This window comes from Zeugodacus cucurbitae, chromosome 2 (genome assembly GCF_028554725.1).
Source record: "Zeugodacus cucurbitae isolate PBARC_wt_2022May chromosome 2, idZeuCucr1.2, whole genome shotgun sequence".
In the NCBI taxonomy this organism is placed as follows: Eukaryota; Metazoa; Arthropoda; class Insecta; order Diptera; family Tephritidae; genus Zeugodacus; species Zeugodacus cucurbitae.
Window position 1 is genome coordinate 49,663,073 of NC_071667.1, and position 19,624 is coordinate 49,682,696.

The window sequence follows — 19,624 nt, forward strand, 5'->3', positions numbered from 1 at the left end:
ACAGTTGCTGAGCAGCAAGTAGTAAATACACTGTGATGAAGCAAAGGAAGTTCGGTTGCTGGGCGCACACACAAGTTGAACGAATGATGAAGTTGAATATATGTATATATTGTTTGTGTATTGGTGTTTGTTTGTTGGTATGTTTGTCTCTGTTGTATATGTAGTACGTATGTACATATGTATGTATGTTTTTATACAAAAGTTGCATGTGCACTTAACTGCATGCGCTGGGAACTACAAAACAGGAAGATATTCACATAACAGCAATAACAGCAATCACAACAACAACTAAAACAACAACAATGCCAAGAATAATAAAACTGCAATGTATTACTCGTAAAATCTGGCCTACAGCTAACTTATTGCACTTGGCTTAAAAGCCGCGTAAAAAGTGAAAGTGGCAAAAGGAAGAAGCGACAACAATGGATTTGCAAGTACCAAAACAAAAAACCAAACACACACACGCACAATGTGAATTGAACAGCGGAAAGACAGTGCAGTGCGGCTGCGCACAAAAGCGAAGGTGGAGAGACCCGGCCACTAATAATAGCTATTGTTGCAGACATCGACGACGAACGCAAGGCAAACACACACGGTCAAGTGAACGAAAAGTGTGAGCAGTGTGAAAAAACGGACCACAACAAACAAAGGCCGTTGCAATAAAAAGCAATGAAACCGAAATGTGTCCGAAAAAAAATCGTGATAGCGTTGGAAAAACGCAAAATGATATGCGCCGCGAACGCGAACTCTCAATACAGCCATCTATCTGGTTGCGAATTTAAATGCGCGCATGCGGCTTCACCGCGTGTGTGTGTATTTGGGGAATTGAGTTACAAACGGTAGTCGCACACTTTGTACACCCGCAAGTGTGCGCTCACATAACGGCACCAGCGATAGCTATCAGCAAAGGCGTAAATATCAACTTGAACGCGCCAGCAGCACACGCTTTGCCTCAACACATTCAATGCACGCTCCATCGCATTTATTGCCATTTCCCACTGTCTTCGCCTTCACCTCCATCGATAAGTGTCGGGTGGTGAGGCGTGGTGTGGTGTAGTGTACGAGTTGGCTTGTCAGCAATCAGCAAGCAGATCTTCTCATGTGCGTCATGACACATTATCGCGGTATTGAGTGCCAAGTGCTTGTCGTGTGCGACGCCAACTCACGTTCGGTGGCAGCGCGGTGGCGTACTCACAGTGAGCCAGTGAACTGAATTCATCACAACATGAAGCACCACAAATGCAATTGTCTTTAATATTCTGCGAAATTTAATTCGCATAAGATTGAGTGCAGATAGTTGGTAACTCATTCATACCCGATACTTAGTTTGCGGAATAAATGTTTGTTTGATGGGTGGGAAAGTTATATGAAGGCTGCAATCTTTTCTCTCCCGATGTCACCGAATAATTGTGCGGATATTCTGGACCAACGTTATCGGCAGAGCTACATTCTGGACTACTACCAAAAAAGTTACCAATTAATATCGAAATTCATACGCTCTATAAACGACGACATTACCAAGCAGTGTTAGTCTGGACTCCTCAATGAAGTCGCAGATGCCTAAGTGGGAAGTTGAAGCAGAAACGAAAAAGATTTTGTTTATTGAGGTTATATGTTCCCTAGGGTGGCCCTTATTTTCCAAAGAATTTCGATTCTCGATCGCACCACCTAGAAATATGAGAATAGCCAAAAAACTAGTATATACAAAGTTTTAGGTCAATCAAAAAAGATTTAGAGGTTGCGCAAGGAGCTTGAAATCCTGAAAATTAAAGAATTTTTGCCATTTTTATGTCGCAGACTTCCATATTTCAAAGCCACACTATCCCTTACTGGTTTTCCATACCGTAATAAGATAATAAGAATAACATTAGAACCGTTATAACGGTATATCACGAGCATGCGACGCTTGAGAATGCACGTGCAACACAATTAATTTACTTTCATATTTGTATTTCTGTAACTCTAACATCAATCGACCGATTTTTAAGATTGTGGTAATTTTGGAAAGGTAATAAAATGCAGATCTTATTACGGTATGGAAACCAGATAGTGTGGCTTTGAAATATGGAAGTCTGAGACATAAACATGGCAGAAATTCTTAATTTTTCATGATTTCAAGCTCCTTGCGCAACCTCTAAACCTTTTTTGATTGACCCAAAACTTTGTATATACTAGTTTTTTGGCTATTCGCATATTTCTAGGGGGTGCGATCGAGAATCCAGAAACTTTTTTATCTTCCATACAACTAAGGGCCACCCTAATGTTCCCTCTAGGCATGATGTGGAAAACAATACATATGTATATAGAAAATTGTTCAAGATAAATTTTAACTAATAAACGTTCCAGATTCTGTCCATGGATTCTTTGAAGAAAAACAAATAAGTTCACACACACCAGTGACACTGATTTGAAAATTCGAAAATAACTCAAATACGTTAATTGGTAAGTGGCTGATTTGCTTTTCAGACACAGCGACTCCTTCTGGTGAGCCATGAACCAATATAACTATTAGGTCAAAGGGTTCACGAAAGAACTTTTAGCAACCCTGATACGATATTCTATTTGAAGGTCAAATTTCAAAACTGTCGACAATAATCAACTCTGGACTGTTCATAAGTCCAAATGTATGCAAAGTTCCAAATCTAGGAGTTGTAAAAGTACTGTATATAAAGAAATCAAAGATATAAAAACTAGACCAGTTCGATAAATAAAATTACAACAAGAATATCATTACTGAGTGTGATTTGTTTCGTTGTATTATTACCTTTAGGCTAAAATTACCATAACACACTACAACTCTCGGCTAGGTATTGGACAATACCATTTTTTTCCGAAAGATTGAGTCATTAGTAAAACGAGGAAGGAAGGGCTAAGTTCCGAAGCTGTAACCGAACATTTCATACTCTCGCAATTTGTTTATTTATGTATATTAATATAACAAAGAATCTGACTCACGGCGTTTTTTAAAGGGGCGATGCCACACTATAAATGCAGAATTTGTGCCGATTCTGTTCCGGTATCTTCACTAGTGCTATTCAGATCTACTTCAAAGTTCTGGTATATGGGATGTAGGTGTGGGAAGGAAGATATCATGAACCGAATTTCATTAAAATTGTTCGAGTAGTTTCGGAGATATGGATTTTGACCCATAAGTGGGCGGAACTACGCCAATTTAAATTTTGTATACCGTTTTGAGTGTAGCTCTTCTGTATCATCTTTATAATGAAATTTAAGGTTTATGGTGGTTTTCCTTGCAGGATTAAAGCATTTTTAGTAGTTTTCGACATAACATTTGTATGGGAGGTGGGCTGGGTTATAATCCGATTTTCTTTCAATTTTTGTACTGTATAAGATAGTACCTAAAAGAAATGACTCTGGAAAGTTTGGTTGATATAGCTTTAGTAGTTTATGAGATATGTACAAAAGGGGCGGGGCCACGCCCACCTCCCCAATCATCATCACAATATGCCCCCTCATAGTGCGATCGTTCATACCAAATTTTACTTCCATAACTTCATTTATGGCTTAGTTATAGCTCTTTATGTTTTCGGTTATCGTCATTTTGTGGGAGTATCGTTGGTTTCATCAAGATATCTAAATTTTTACTCAAGTTACAGCTTACACAAACGGACGGACAGACGGACAGACATGGGTTTCAACTTTACTCGTCACTCTGATCAGTTTGATATATATAACCCTATATCTAACTCGTTTAGTTTTAGGGCTTACAACCGTATACAACTTTCTACCTTCATTGCATCTGTAATATAAGTTCGCTCCAAAAATTTTATATTGCATTTGGATATTTTGGATTTTTTAGTATAATTATAAAGCTCTTTATATTAGACTTAATACTAACATCGTGACGAATGATTGGTTCAGACAAATATGAATCAAACTGTGTTTTATAAGCTGAACAGAAGGCTTATTTTAGGCTTTTAAGAAATCAACAAAGTAAAAAAAAATAATGTAAGTTTAATTCAAAAGAAATTGAAATCATCGGCAAAATATGGCTAATCCGATGCTAATCCGATTAATCGGTCGGACTCTAATATTACATTTTAAAAAAGCCTTTCTTTGAATTTCGAAAAACATTTAGATTTTGCAGGCTAACTTTGAAAATCGGAGAATGATTTTTTTACTTGTGAGTCAATCTATCGGACTGCTTTGGTCCAATACCCAAATCAAATCGATTTTTCGTATAGTGTAATGGAACTTCAGATTTGTTCTACTGTGCAGACTACTATTACGTGTCATCCCTTTGTTAATTTTTATGATCAACTGTGCCGTTGAATGTTGTGCTTTTGTGAATGAGTAGCGCGGATGAAAAGCGTTAAAAAGCTACTTCCTGTACAGCGAAGGAAAGAAGAAAATCTTCCCTAAGTTTTTCAATCATTCTTTACCCACTCTCTCTTATATTCTCAAGGCTACTTGCTACTTTTCACCAAACAGCACGTTTAATGCCAGCGAAAATTTAGGTTAAAACAAGTAAAGAAGGGCTAATTTCGGGTGTAACCGAACATTTTATACTCTCGCAATTTATTTATTTAACTTTATTAATATACACAATTTGACCCACATATTCGTCATATATATTGTATAAAGTCCATTGAAAGTTGGAAACCATAATATTAGGTTAGAAGCACCGAGGTCCTCATGTTCGATTTATGGGGCCTTGAAAACCTAAGGTCCGATTTCAGCGATTTTTAGAATGGGGCTGCCACACTATTAACATAGTATTTGTGCAAAGTTCTGCATCGATATCTTCACTAGTGCTAACTTTATATATTGTAAAGTAAACGATTCAGATCGTCTTCAAAGTTCTGGTATATAGGAAGTAGGCGTGGTTGTAAAGCGATTTCGCCTATTTTCACAACATATTATTAGGATGTAAGGAAACTATTACAAACCAAGTTTCATTGAAATCGATCGAGTAGTTCCTGAGATATGGTTTTTGACCCATAAATGGGCGACGCCACGCCCATTTTCCATTTTGTAAAAAAATCTGAGTGCAGCTTCTATTTGCCATTTCTTATGTGAAATTTAGTGTTTCTGACGTTTTTCGTTAGCGAGATAACCCACTTTTAGTAATTTTCAACCTAACCTTTGTATGGGAGGTGGGCGTGGTTATTATCCGATTTCAACTATTTTCATGGTGTATGGTGGGGTACGTAGGAAAACCGACTGCGGAAAGTTTGGTTTATATAGATTTATTGGTCTGCAAGATATATACAAAAAACCTATTTGGGGGCGGGGTCACGCCCACTCTTACAAAAAAATTACATTCAAATATGCCCCTCCCTAATGCGATCCTATGTTCCAAATTTTATTTTCATACCTTTATTTATGGCTTAGTTATAGCCCTTTATGTGTTTTTGGTTATCGCCATTTTGTGGGCGTGGCAGTGGTCCGATTCCGCCCATTTTCGAACTTAACCTTCTTATGGTGCCAAGGAACACGTGTTCCAAGTTTCATTAAGATATCTCAATTTTTACTCAAGTTACAGCTTGCACGGACGGACAGACGGACAGACGGTCAGACGGACGGACGGACAGACAGACATCCGTATTTGAACTTTACTCGTCACCCTGATCACTTTGGTATATATAACCCTAACTCGTTTAGTTTTAGGACTTACAAACAACCGTTATGTGGACAAAACTATAATACTCTCTTAGCAATTTTTGTTGCGAGAGTATAATAATAATATAGGGTTGTGTGATGAGGAATGATAGGTTACTTGTTAAAGATTTTATACGGTACTAAATACAAAATCTCATAGACGAAAATATCTTTTGTTGTCTTACTTTCTCTTTAATCAAAGGAATTAAATGAGTTACACTACGACACGACCATCATGAGGTCCGAGAGTTGTTTATACAGATTTTATTAAAGATCTAAGGAGAACTAAACTAAATTTTAAAGTAATTTTTTCGTAACTGAAAAGTAATATAGTATATCACTATAGAAAACCTTTATGCATGCGCTCATAAAATTGTTTTTGTTTTCCTAGTTGTATCTTCTTCCGCGCGTTTTTGTAATGTCTTCTCGCTTTTAGGTGCCATTAGCTCTGCCTTACTGACTGGCAAAGTGAAAAGGGAAACCCTTAATTGCTGAAGAGTAAAGAAATTACCAGCGTGCGACTCCGGCAACATTTTCGTTGGACGCTTTTTAATTTATTTTAAATACACTGCTTTGTTTCACTTTGTTGTCTGTCTATCTTGTTGCTTTCTTCGTGATTTCTTGCTTACAATGCACTCTGTGCAGAAGACCGTTATCATAATTAAAATAGACGTCTTGAAGTTTTGTCAACGGAAACAGGTCATTTTCGCAATTTTCTGCTACGTTTATTTGCTCTAAAGTTAAGAATACACGGAGGAGGCGTTCGTTCAAAAGTTCACGTAGCTCACTTCTCGCTCTAGCATTTTACCTTCTGTTTGCGTTCGCATCAAGTTCTGTCTTCCAGTTAGTGAAACCGTTATAACCATGTCTTAAATAATAGTTTGTGACAACTGCTATTAATGCCAAAGGTTACTTAATTGAAATTAGTGTGAATTTAGGAAAGCTTCTGTTCGATAGTTGCTGGTGTGTGAAGTGTCATGTTTATCCAGCATATATATATATATATATATATATATATATATGGCGTAGGAACCGCTTTAAGCGATTATAGCCGAATCCACCAGAGCGCGCCACTCATTCCTCCTTTTTGCTTTTTGGCGCCAACTGGAAACACCAAGTGAAGCCAGGTCACTTTGCACTTGGTCTTTCCACCGGAGTGGAGGTCGTCCTCTTCCGCGGCTTCCTCCAGCGGGTACTGCATCGAATACTTTCAGAGCTGGAGTGTTTTCTTCCATCCGTACAACATGACCTAGCCAGCGTAGCCGCTGTCTTTTTATTCGCTGAACTATGTCAATGTCGTCGTATAAATCGTACAGCTCATCGTTCCATCGTCTGCGGTATTCGCCGTTGCCAATGTTTAGAGGACCATAAATCTTGCGCAAAACCTTTCTCTCGAAACCCCCAAGAGTCGTCTCATCGGATGTTGTCATGGTCCACGCTTCAGCGCCATACATCAGGACGGGAATAATGAGCGACTTATAGAGTTTGATTTTGGTTCGTCGAGAGAGGACTTTACTTTTCAATTGCCTACTTAGTCCAAAGTAGCAGTATTATGAGTGATTCTGCATTGGATTTCAAGGCTGACATTGTTGGTGTTGTGGATGCTGGTTCCCAGATAAACGAAATTATCTACAACTTCAAAGTTATGACTGTCAACAGTGACGTGGGAGCCAAGACGCGAGTGCGCTGACTGTTTGTTTGATGACAGGAGATATTTCGTCTTGTCCTCATTCACCACCAGACCCATACGCTTCGCTTCTTTATCTAGTCTGGAAAACGCAGAACAGACGGCGCGGTTGTTGCTTCCGATGATATCAATATCATCGGCATACGCCAGGAGCTGTACACTCTTGTAGAAGATTGTACCCTCTCTATTTAGTTCTGCAGCTCGTATTATTTTTTCCAGCAATAGATTGAAGAAGTCGCACGATAGTGAGTCACCCTGTCTGAAGTCTCGTTTGGTATCGAACGGCTCGGAGAGGTCCTACCCGATCCTGACGGAGCTTTTGGTGTTGCTCAACGTCAGCTTACATAGCCGTATTAGTTTTGCTGGGATACCAAATTCAGACATCGCGGCATAAAGGCAGCTCCTTTTCGTGCTATCGAAGGCAGCTTTAAAATCGATAAAAAGATGGTGAGTATCGATTCTTCTCTCTCGGGTCTTTTCCAAGATTTGGCGCATTGTGAATATCTGGTCCATTGTAGATTTTCCAGGTCTAAAGCCACACTGATAAGGTCCAATCAGTTCGTTGACGGTGGGCTTTAGTCTTTCACACAATACGCTCGACAAAACCTTATATGCGATATTGAGGAGACTTATACCACGGTAGTTGGCGCGGATTGTGGGGTCTCCCTTCTTATGGATTGGGTAGAGCACACTAAGATTCCAATCGTCAGGCATGCTTTCTTCCGCCGCCGTATTTGAATAGCTCGGCCGGTAATCCATCGGCCCCCGCCGCTTTGTTGTTCTTCAAGCGGGTAATTGCTATTCGAATTTCTTCTATATTCCCTTAAATAAAGAAAATCTATTAGAAATACAAATTCCTTAATATCCGGTAAACTTAAAGCGAATTCTCGTTTTATTACTTTTCAGTTGCCGAAATATTTTGGACTCATAGCGTACAATAGCCTGACCTAAGCAACCCGAATTTTTACTAAGCTAAGGTCTCACAAATCGGCAGCATTCCTCAAAATTATTCGATGAATACTACAGTCGATAAAACAACAGAAGGCTGTAACCAGCTTAAATAATACCTCAAATATTTCTGAGATATACTTAAAGCTCCTTTTCCTAAATATTTTCGATTCCAGAATTTTTGGAAAAATATTCTAGAATTCGGTGTATTTTCAGAACACTATTCTAAAAACAAGTAAGGAAGGGCTAAGTTCGGGTGTCACCGAACATTTTATACTATCGCAATTTATTTATTTAAATTTATTAATATAACAAACAATTTGACTCACATATTCGGCATATATATGGTATACAAGTTTGAAAACACCAATATTAAGTATATGGGAGATAGATGAAGTTACGACCCGATTTCACTCATTGTTGGCACTTATGTGGACATATTATTAGAAGAAACATATTCCCTCAAAATTTCTTCAAAATATCTGAGAGACTTAACTATAATTTTGAGAATGGCGGTGCAACACTATTAATGTAGTATTTGAGCAAAGTTCTGTTCCGATATCTTCACTAGAACTAGCTTTATACATTGTAAAGTAAACTATTCAGACCGACTTCAAAGTTCTGGTATATGGGAAGTAGGCGGGGTTGTGAACCGATTTGAACTATTTTTACAACATATCATTTGGAAGCTACGAAGATATTATGAACCGAATTTCATTGAAATTGGTCGAGTAGTTTCGGAGATATGGTTTTTGACCCATAAGTGGTTGGAACCATGCCCATTTAAAATTTTGTGAACAATTTTGAGTGCAGCACTTCTGTGTGTTTGGTGTTTCTTACTGAATTAAAGCATTTTTGAAAAAAATATCTACAGAAAACTAAATAGTTGAGACAGTGTTTTTTAGGGCCTACTTGAAAGGATTTGATCAGTTATTTAAATAAAGAAAAAAATAAAACCATGTTCACTATTTCAGTACATATAATCTTGAAAATTGAGATACAAAATATTCAATACAATATATTTATTGTTTTAGGAAATAAAAAAAAATATATTTAAATGCACATTAACTACAAATTACGTATTTACATATATATGTTTGTATATTTCGCATTTCTTACGCACGGTTAGCGAAACTATTTTATTTCACTTACAGCATTTGCATATCCCATCTTCACATCCAACAAGCAATTAGTCTCTCTTTAATTGTCTTTTACAGCTGTTAAGTGCGTTTGCCTCTTTTCGCAATAACATGCAAATGAGCAGGGTGACATCTTCGGCTAGTGTCGCCAATTAAAAATACATTGCCATCCACCACTTTTCATTTCCTACACCGGTTTCGCACTCAAAGGCGATTTGCAATGCAGTAAAAGTGTGTTTTGTGCGAGTCTTTTTTCCAGTTTTACATATTCAATGATAAAGAAACGCTTTTTGTGTGTGCAAATACTTAACGGTATTTTAATTACATGGCATTCGCAATTGGACTTCCTTAGTAGGAAGTGGCAATGCAAAGATATGCCTGCTTTGACACTACAAGCGAGGCATTGAGGCATCAAAGTGGAAATTAACTTTTACTGAACAAATTGGTTTTTTGTAATTGTAACTGTAATGCTGTTCTGAGAATAAAAAAAATACATAAAAGCGTTGCATTAATCTTCCTCTAGCTATAGATGTATACAAGGGGATTATGAACCAATATTTGCAGATCTCAAATGATTTCTCTCTCGTTATTATTTCTACGTAATTCAAAGAAAGCACTATATTGACAACTGCTTATTACATATGTATGTGGACTAAAAACATCCATTTCTTAAGGATTCAAGTTCATACTACTGATTACCATCCAGTCCGGTGTGGTGTACCTCCTTATAAAATTTAAAATTATAATATCTTGCGACCTAAAAGCATGCAATTTCCGACATGTGCTTGAACTGCTGAAAGACTTTTGCAAGCCTTTTATGCAGCCATACATTAAATCCCTGGATGCGGAAGATGCCTCGGAGGCGCCACAAACGTGAGTTGTGGGATTAAAGCAAATATATGCGGAACACACTCAGGCGCACTTACGTAAAAATGTTGAAAGTTTTCAGCACAAGAAATGCAATTCCACGCTTGCTAACACAAAATTTTACAACTTTATGGCGCATTCTCGGCTCGGCTTTGTGTTTTCCCCACACGCACACATATAAATCTCTTCGGTAAAGATTTTATATAAACTCAAGTATAATGGATGGAAATGTTCAAAATGGTAATAACATAGTTTTTCGCACATTCCGCATTTTACTCTGTGTGTGGTTTAGTGTTCGGTGGTCAGCACGTTTGTATGTTTGTGGGTCACGACATTCTCAGCGAGTCGCTACAACTTTCTCGTACCCTTTGCAAAGTCTATGTAATGTTTTACTTTTTATTTTGGATTCCCTTTCACCCGCTTTGCTTGGTAGGCACTTTCGAAAAGTGTAAGGCATCGGTAAATGCATTTCTTCACCTACTCTTCTAAGTTCTAATGCCTTTCATAACTTTGTTGGCGAGTTTTCCAATTCAAAGATTCGCTTATGATCGTTAAGTACTTTTGAGGTTAGTGGGTGAATATGAAATGCCCTTGTAAGTGCTGGTCATACCGTCAAGAGGTTAAATGGTGCGAGAGTTTATCTTAAAAGCGTTAGTACTTTAAAAATTATTGATTTTTATTTTAAAGTATAAAATTGTGATTTTGCCCCCATTTATGAGTTTATGTATATAATCATTGTAGCGAGTAAGTTTGATAATTTCTTCGACTAATTAATAACTTTAAAAACCTTAGTAATAAGTTCATCAAATGCGCACAGTAAATAAATAAAAATATTAAAACAAAATTTCGTGCTCAATCATTCTGGTAAAAACCATCACCTCATACTTCCCAAACTGTTCGAGGTCTATATTTTCAATTCTGTATCAAACCAAGCCAGTAATGTGTAATATAAACACCGAATATAAAACTTTAAAATTAGAAAATAAACTTTATTCGCCTTTGAGGTAGTATTTCACATATTCGTCAAAATCAGTGATATATCTGTATGACTTTGCTATGCCTATAAGATACCCATTTCGAAGAAGTAAAAATTTAAATGTTTTAAAAATCATGTACACAAATAATTAGAGGTGTAGGGAGTTTGATTCAATTTATATCCGTCATTGAACGGTATTTTTAAGACTCAATTCCGCAGATCATCTTTTATGCGTACAGAAGTAGAAGAAATAAAATCGCCCAGAAACACGCCACATAAAGTACTCGAAACATCAGAACATCGAGTTTTAAATTGAATATGAATCCCAATGTATTTTTAGAGACGTCAATGATGTTAACCAGCTCATCTAATTTCAATTTGCGATCACCAAACGAAATTTGATGGCTTTTGACTTTTTTGGATTTACTGAACGGTTTTTAGCATTTGTACAAATAAGCACTTCACCGTTGAATATACTGGAGCATACTAGAGATTCAATTGGAAATTATGTTGAATATCTCTGAAGTTATATGTGGTAGTAGATTAAGATTTTGAAAGGCAATTAATAAACAAAAATTTAGAAAATAATTGTTTTATAAAAAATGTGTATTTTTTCCACTATTGTTAAATGATCCAAGAATATTTGTTGAGGTATATTTCAAAATTATTTTAAAAGGAAAAATTGCTATAATTATTTCACAAAATATGTGGTAGTATTATATAATATTATTCAACGAAGAAATAGAGCACAACATACTTGATGACATGAAGCAGTGGTTGGCAGACATCAATGCGGTTGAAACAATCATCAGATTGGAGATAAGCGTGAGAAAGGACTTAAGAGTGGAATTAAAACGAAGAAGAATAAATTCAAATTCTTTAAAGAACAAATTTCGAAGCAAAATTTTGAACCCTTTGTTCAAAGCATCTACTCGTATATGAGCCCCCATCCTTCTTAATGGTAATATTAAAAGAGTTGCATGTTTTTTTTTTACAAATTTTGTCACCGTTGTTTTTTTATACTGCGCATAATACAAAAACTTAAATATTAATACATATTTCGCAAATTAATAATTAATATTACGGGCTTGCGTCTATCGATATATGTAGACAACGCTTTAAGTGGGACTAATGAGGGTTATTATCTTAATCAACGCATCGCACTTATAACTAGCAAATTATTTATTATATATTTATATATATATATACGCATTTACAACAAAAAAGATCAATATACGATATATATGTAGAGATATACAGGGAAATGGCTTATATACAAAAGATAACACGCACAAAAGTGATATTCTTATAGAACAAGATACAGCACAATTGCGTAGAGATGGCGTGTTGTAGAGAGCATTTGAGTGGGATGGAGATAGTGTTGTAGAGTAGTAGAATCGAGATGAGTATGAGCTAATCCTTGCTTACTAATGTGGATGATGGGCAAGTTTTGTTTCGTTTTGTTTACCACAGACATTTAACATTTGAGCACCGAAAGTCGCAGCGAGCACCTTTGTTTAGTGTAGAGAATGAGATGAGTCGTTTACAACGCCCTTTCGTGCTGAATTTGTCAAAGTCAAGGTCGTTTTTTCCAGGCAGTTTTTTCAGCTGACCTGTGTCTTATGGGTTAGTCACAGCATTTTCGGCGTTTTATGCAATTTCTGTTCTGTTTTGTTTCCTTTGTTGTTTCGTTGGGCTTCGTCGGTCCTCGTGATGATGTTGTGTCAAACAGAATTTCAACGACGAAACCAAAAGTTAAATTAAAATAATAATAATATGTTATCGTTTAACAAGACTAGCCGGCAGCTTTAGCTATATTTGTCGTGTGCTTGACCATTTCGTTTGTTTGGTTTGTCTGCGAATTTTGTCGTTGTTTTTTCGTAGTATTCGTCCAATCTAGAGTTGTTGCACATTTTTAGCTGCACTTCAATTTTCGCCGCTAACGATCGCTTAATATGGTCCAGATTTGCCGGGTGGTCCGTAGTTGGAGGAAGGTGCAGAGATATCACCACCACCACCGCCGCCGCCACCGGAGTAACCGCCATCACCACCGCCGATACCGCCGCCAATGCCGCCACCACCGATTCCACCACCAATTCCACCACCGATACCACCGCCGATACCACCGCCGATACCGCCGCCAATTCCACCACCAATACCACCGCCGCCGCCTCCGATTCCACCACCGCCAATAGCACCGCCGCCGCTGCCATCCTTTTGGGTCTTGTACTTGATGAAGTATACTTCGGGTTTGGAGGGCTGTGTGGGTGCTGGTGTAGGAATGACGATGTCCTGTTGATCTTCCGGTTTCTTGACCAACACATAGACCAGGGTCTTCTCTTCGTTTTGTGGCTGCAGGGGAATGATTGGTGCCTGGTAACTGGGTGGAGATGGTGCCTTAATGAAGATGATCTTGTAATGTTTCTGCGCTTGACCGATGGGAATGTTGGGACGTGGACGCACTTCCTCTTGCTCTGGTGGTGGTACATGCACGTAAATGTGCTTCTGTACGAGAGTGGTACCACCGCCGCCGCCACCACCACCGAAACCGCCGATGCCGCCTAGAGTAATTAAAAAAATAAGAAATAAAAAATTAAATATTTGAGCTTTTTCGTGGCGATTATCTCAGTTAATTGTTTTAATTTGAGTCGAAAGTATTGTTTTTGAAAGTTTAGGCAGTAAGTATATTGCTTTTCTTAAGCTTGAAGATTTCTTATTTCACTAGTATAGAATTTGGAAATTTTGTTTCAATTTTTAGAAACCGCAAGCTTTAAATTTGTCCAAAATTTTTTGTTTTTTCGAGATTTTAGCACAATTAACAAACTCTATAGAGCAACCACATTTTTTACACTCTTATTGTACGCACCTCCTCCGAATCCACCGCCACCACCGGCGCCGCCACCAAAGCCGCCGCCTCCGAAACCGCCACCACCGCCAGCGCCGCCACCGAATCCACCACCAGCGCCGCCACCAAATCCACCGCCGCCGCCACCAAGTCCACCACCACCAAGGCCGCCACCACCGATTCCACCACCAAGACCGCCGCCGCCACCACCGAATCCACCGGAGCCGCCACCAAATCCACCGGAGCCGCCACCGAATCCACCGGAACCACCACCACCGCCGGGCCTATTGTAAGCATAGCCCGCCTCTGGCCTGGCAGCAGCCAGCGCTACACAGGATAACAAGATGAAGGCTTTCATGTTGAAGCGCACGCTAAACTCGAGTACACAAGCACACACACGCAAACGTTAAACGTTCTTTAAACCGAAATTGTCGAGAATATCACGGCTGCTATAATCCTTTTAGCACACACTCGCACCGCGTATATGTATGTAATCCTTATGCTGTACAACGGTGCGTATGAGTGATGTCACTTTCACTTGCAATGCTTTGCTCAATTTGGTTTGTGAGAAAATAGTAGTGAATAGTGGGGATAGAAGGATGGAAAATTCTGTATATTTTACACTCTTTCTGTTGCTATTGATGTTGTTTATTAAACTAAATCAAATGCTGTACTGACGATGCAACACTGAGACTTCAGCCATTTATACAAAAATTTTCAGACGCCACCATAGTCAGCGTCATCTTCATCAACAGCCATAAGTGTACGACAAGCGTGTGCAAGCTTGTGTCAATGTAACCACACATATGTGTGTGTGTGTGTGTGTGTGAGCTTGTGCAGCATTGCCGAATAACGTGCCAGTGTGGTCGTAGGCTATTTTGTGATGCGGCGACCGGCGAAGGTTCACAAGGCGCCGGCGATGCGCTGAAGACAGCTGTTGTTGTGTTGGGTTGTTTCGCTGCTGCTGCCGCTCACTTGCAAGTCAACCCCTGCAACAAGTTGTCGTCTTCTCCAGCGGCTGCAGTATGCGCCTCTATGTCAAGTGGAGAGCTGTCGCAGTTATCGGCAGCTCGCAGCTTCGTCTCCACAGACATTGTCATTGCTTTTTCATAGCGATCACACGGCCAGCTATTGTTGTATATGGCAATATGAAGCTTTGCAATCTTATTGCAGGTGATATGCTGGTGGGAATGCTGCTCCAGTGATTGTCGAGGGTTGGTTTCCCGAAACTGCTGTGTGTTTATATTTGTGTTGTTTTTGATTTGAAAGCACTTCTTGATGAAAGCACATTCAATTGGAATTTCTGGAGTTAAGATTCCAGAAACAAAATAATGATGATTCTCATATAAAACTATATTTCCATATAAACATATATTTATTAAATTCGAATCAAATCAAATTTCTTTTGATAAAAAGCTTTTTTCTAAAAAAAAAATTGATTTCGCTTTCATTTTATTTCTTAAAACATTCATGAAAAATTCCACAAATAATTAAACACTTTTTACGACCCAGCAATAAAAATATGAAAGATTATCAAAATAAAAACAAACATAACACAATTCCCGATTATTCAGCATATAAGCCATAAAACAATAAAAACAATAAAAGCGAAAAGACAAAAGTCGTAATTTCCAAGCAAAAACCAACGCGTTCATTTAAAACCGAAAGTAATGACACAGGCCAAAGAAATAAAGTACACAAAACAAAGAGTGAAGTAAGTAAAGCTGCAAACTAAAATTACCGCACAATCAACATATTACGGCACAATGCTCGCAACCAACCAGCCAAAACAACAAATACACAGATGTAGCAGCGAAATGGGAAAAGAAAAGGGGGTAAAATGTAGAAATGTAAAAAGTATGCTACAACAATTAGGCGCTCAAACCAAAAAAAAAAAAAAAACACATTGAGCCAGTACAACAACGTTGACAACAAATGCTGGAGAAAAAGCCACAGCCAAATAAGAAGAAGAAGGAGAAAATAAAAGCGCAAAGAAACCACATAGTGGCGCTCAAAAGTCACACATAATACCATTTATTTCCCACTGTCGGATATTGTGATGCTCCAGCTACAACACAACTAACAGACAAGGCTCAAGATGAAGACGAGCCGTTGGCTAAGCCAGCGACAGCAGCAGCAAAAAAGCCAAACAAACAAGACAGTTAACTTGCCAGCCGTCATAGGCAGCAAAGCAAAGCAAAAACAGCAAACAACTGACCATTAATTCACAAGCAAAAAAGCTACGTGAGAGAACGCCATTGGCGATGCCATGGAGAGCGCTTACCGGCAAACAGCAATGAAGATAGTTAACAAATAAACACTCACAGAGACCTAACTATGTAACGGAGTAAATAGCTCATTCACATATAAAAGTTTAAAACTTTCGCGCTCTCAATGAAAGTGAAATTTGTTTTTGTTCATGCAATCACGCGTCTCTCTCCAACGGCTCTCACCTGCCGAAAGCTGATTTTGTCGCCGGATTTGTAGGCAAAAAGCCAACATTTTTTCTACGCTTAAGTCTTACTCAGTTAGCCCGTTAGTTGTTCGCATTACCGCTGCAGTTTTGTTGTGCAGTGCTCTTGTGAGCATGGCGCGCTCACCATTTGCTCGATCTCATACTTTACCACCATGCCTTACTTTGCTGCTCATGGCAAACGAACTGTTTGGCAAATCAGTTTGTTATGGTGATCAACGGCCGTGTGGACGTGTTAAGAGTACTAAGTTAATTACTACTAAACTGTAATGTAATTGTACGGCTTAATGGTTTAAAACTTTGAACAAAAATACATAGCGATTTTTTTAGTGAAATATTCTTAATTTTTTAAACAGTTTTAAACAATAACAAGTGTGTTGGATATTTTTTGGCAACGTTTACTTTGTATGTGTTTATTGAAAGCTGTTCTAATTTCTTGTTTTCTAAATTGAAATTATAAAAAAAAATTTTAAAACTTCTGTTTAAAAAAAATATATATACAGTGGAACTTCCATAACTCGAACTTTTGCATTGGCAGTAGCGTTTAGAAATCAAATTTCATACAATTTGCTTTCCATAGCTTGAACTTCTATAACTCGAAATTCTCCATAACTTGAACTCTTAAATTGACAATAGAAATTTCCTTCCATAAATCGAACTTTCCGACCGAGGCATAATACAAAATTAAAATTTACTATCGAGGCAGAATCTTAAAAGAGTCTCTCTATATCGTATGGAGGCGAACAAAAAATTTGTTATTGCACTTTGCATTTTGAAAAATTGTATGTTTTAATGGAAAATTCAATGACTCGAAGTCTCTCTAACTCGAAGCTTTTTTTTGTGAATTATGGTGATTCGAGTTAAAGAAGTTCCACTGTATATCAAGACAGAGATTTAATGTATTAAATTATGTATTCAAGAGAACGTTTCGTAAGACAAGAGTCGTAACTCACTTTGTCCAAACTTATAAAACTGAGTTAGAAGTTTTGAAGCATACAAAATCTTACTATGTATAAATAAAATATGTTGAACATATAAACTACTAATTATTTATATAAAAAAAATATTTAAGCTTAATAAAAAAATATTATTTTGGTTATTTTAGAAGTTATATAAACATTAAATTTTATTCTTATTAGAAGTTTTATGAAAATATATACAATTTGATATTAAAACATGTCTTTTTATTCAAAAAATGTTATGACTTCGGTGATAAACGATTTGATGGAAACGATATTTCTTAATTCTTTAGTTACGATAAATTAGATAAAACTGGTCAGTGAATGTAAGTGATCATTAGTATGTATGTACGTGATTGGCGTTGCAACCGTTTAGCCGGTTATAGCCGAATCGACGATAGTACGCCACCTCTCTCTCTCCTTCGCAGTTCGGCGCCAGTTGGAGATCCCAAGTGTAACCAGGTCGCTCTCCACCTGGTGCCTCCAACGGAGTGGAGGCCTTCCCCTTCCTCGGCTTCCTCCGGCGGGTACTGCATCGAACACTTTCAAGGCTGGAGTGTTTTCGTCCGTTCGGACAACATGACCTAGCCAGCGTAGCCGCTGTCTTTTTATTCGCTGAACTATGTCAATGTCGTCGTATAACTCGTACAGCTCATCGTTCCATCGTCATTAGTAAAGAGTGCTTTTTTCCACTTGTGGTATTTAAGATGCCAAGAATTTAGCTTTATTATAAAAATATTGCCATTATGTTTTAAAAAATATTTCGGGCAAGTGGCCGGCTGGCTCCAATAAACTCCAGTCGACAGGTTCTATTTTCGACCAATTTTTGCAGCAACTCTTCATTATGAAATTGGTAACAAAACTGAGTATAAATCAAGTAACATATGACAAAAAGATAAATTCCCAAAAAAGTAATCTTATCGTTTAGAAGAAAGTCCTTACATCGTCTTATCGGCTCATTAGTTCGAGCCTTAACAACTTTAATATTTCACGAAACGCTTTCATTTTCATTTTTAATCCAATAAAATCTTATTGCAAGTCCGATAATTCTAAAAAAAAAAAAATATAATGAAAGAGAGCAAAACATAAATATATCTAAAGCAAGGCCGACTCAGATTTTATAAATGTTCAAATATTTCTTCAGCTGTATTAGAAATCTTCAGTATTTCAAAATATTATATGAACAAATTAAGCCTGGCGTTACTATATATTCATATGTATATTATATATATATTCATAAATTAAGTTTAATACTGTTATTATTGCAATATAACATCGTACCAATTGCTAGCCACTCACCTAGTTGCGATGGCCTAAGGTGTCGCCTCAATTTGGAAAACGTGCATATAATTAACGTCAACATTAGTATAGAGTTATTTAAACATAATTACTTGTAAATATTTACGTAAACACAAAAAATATGTATTTGTTTACCAAAATATTGACAAATGGTGCAAACCTTTAAGCAACAAGGAAGTAAGCTTTTTTAGGGGATAATATTTTAACATAACTAATTATGCTTATGAAAGTAAAAACAATAAAACATTTGTTATTGTTTAAATACAAATATGCAGATCAACATTAGAGTCTAACAATATACATATATATGTATATACATAAATATATATATATATATGTAAATATATAGTATATATTTGTTTAACTCATTTCTCTTTTAAGTGGATTTATGTTATTCGCTGCTTGCGAAATTAATGGTGAATTTTCTGATAAAAGGTAAGGGAATATCAAATCAGATTATTCCGACCGATTAATCAAAAATTTAAGCATCAGGATGGGCCGATTCTTTGCACTAAATTCGAATATTACTTAAATCAATGCTTTGTTTTACTTTTTAGATTTCTTTAAAGCTTAAAATGTGAACGTATCATTCCTCACGATAATAATATAAAGTAAAAAAGAAACTCATTATTTTTGCATTTGTTCTAAAACTTGTTGAGATTTTGAAGATAACCTCCCAAGCTTGCTAAGCTTCTAGCAATTCACGCAAATTTAAACAGTTAGTTTGGGAATCCCTCAACTATGGAACTTAGTTAACACCTAAACTAAATTAATTATTTTTAACGAAAAACTTTTTATTAAAAATATTT

At 37.2% G+C, this 19,624-nt stretch overlaps 2 protein-coding genes across 7 annotated transcripts in view; both read right to left on the reverse strand.

Annotated features, from left to right (window-relative positions):
* The window catches only part of LOC105215663 (RYamide receptor), a 274,717-nt gene that overhangs the window by 39,722 nt on the left and 215,371 nt on the right, over positions 1–19,624 (reverse strand). The window lies entirely within an intron of this gene.
* On the reverse strand, positions 12,636–14,774 carry LOC105215662 (uncharacterized). The gene is made up of 2 exons (XM_011189683.3): positions 14,106–14,774; positions 12,636–13,800 (listed from the first exon to the last, which is right to left on the reverse strand). The coding sequence occupies exons 1-2, from the start codon at positions 14,440–14,442 to the stop codon at positions 13,190–13,192; spliced, it is 948 nt and encodes a 315-aa protein (XP_011187985.1). The 5' UTR covers positions 14,443–14,774; the 3' UTR covers positions 12,636–13,189.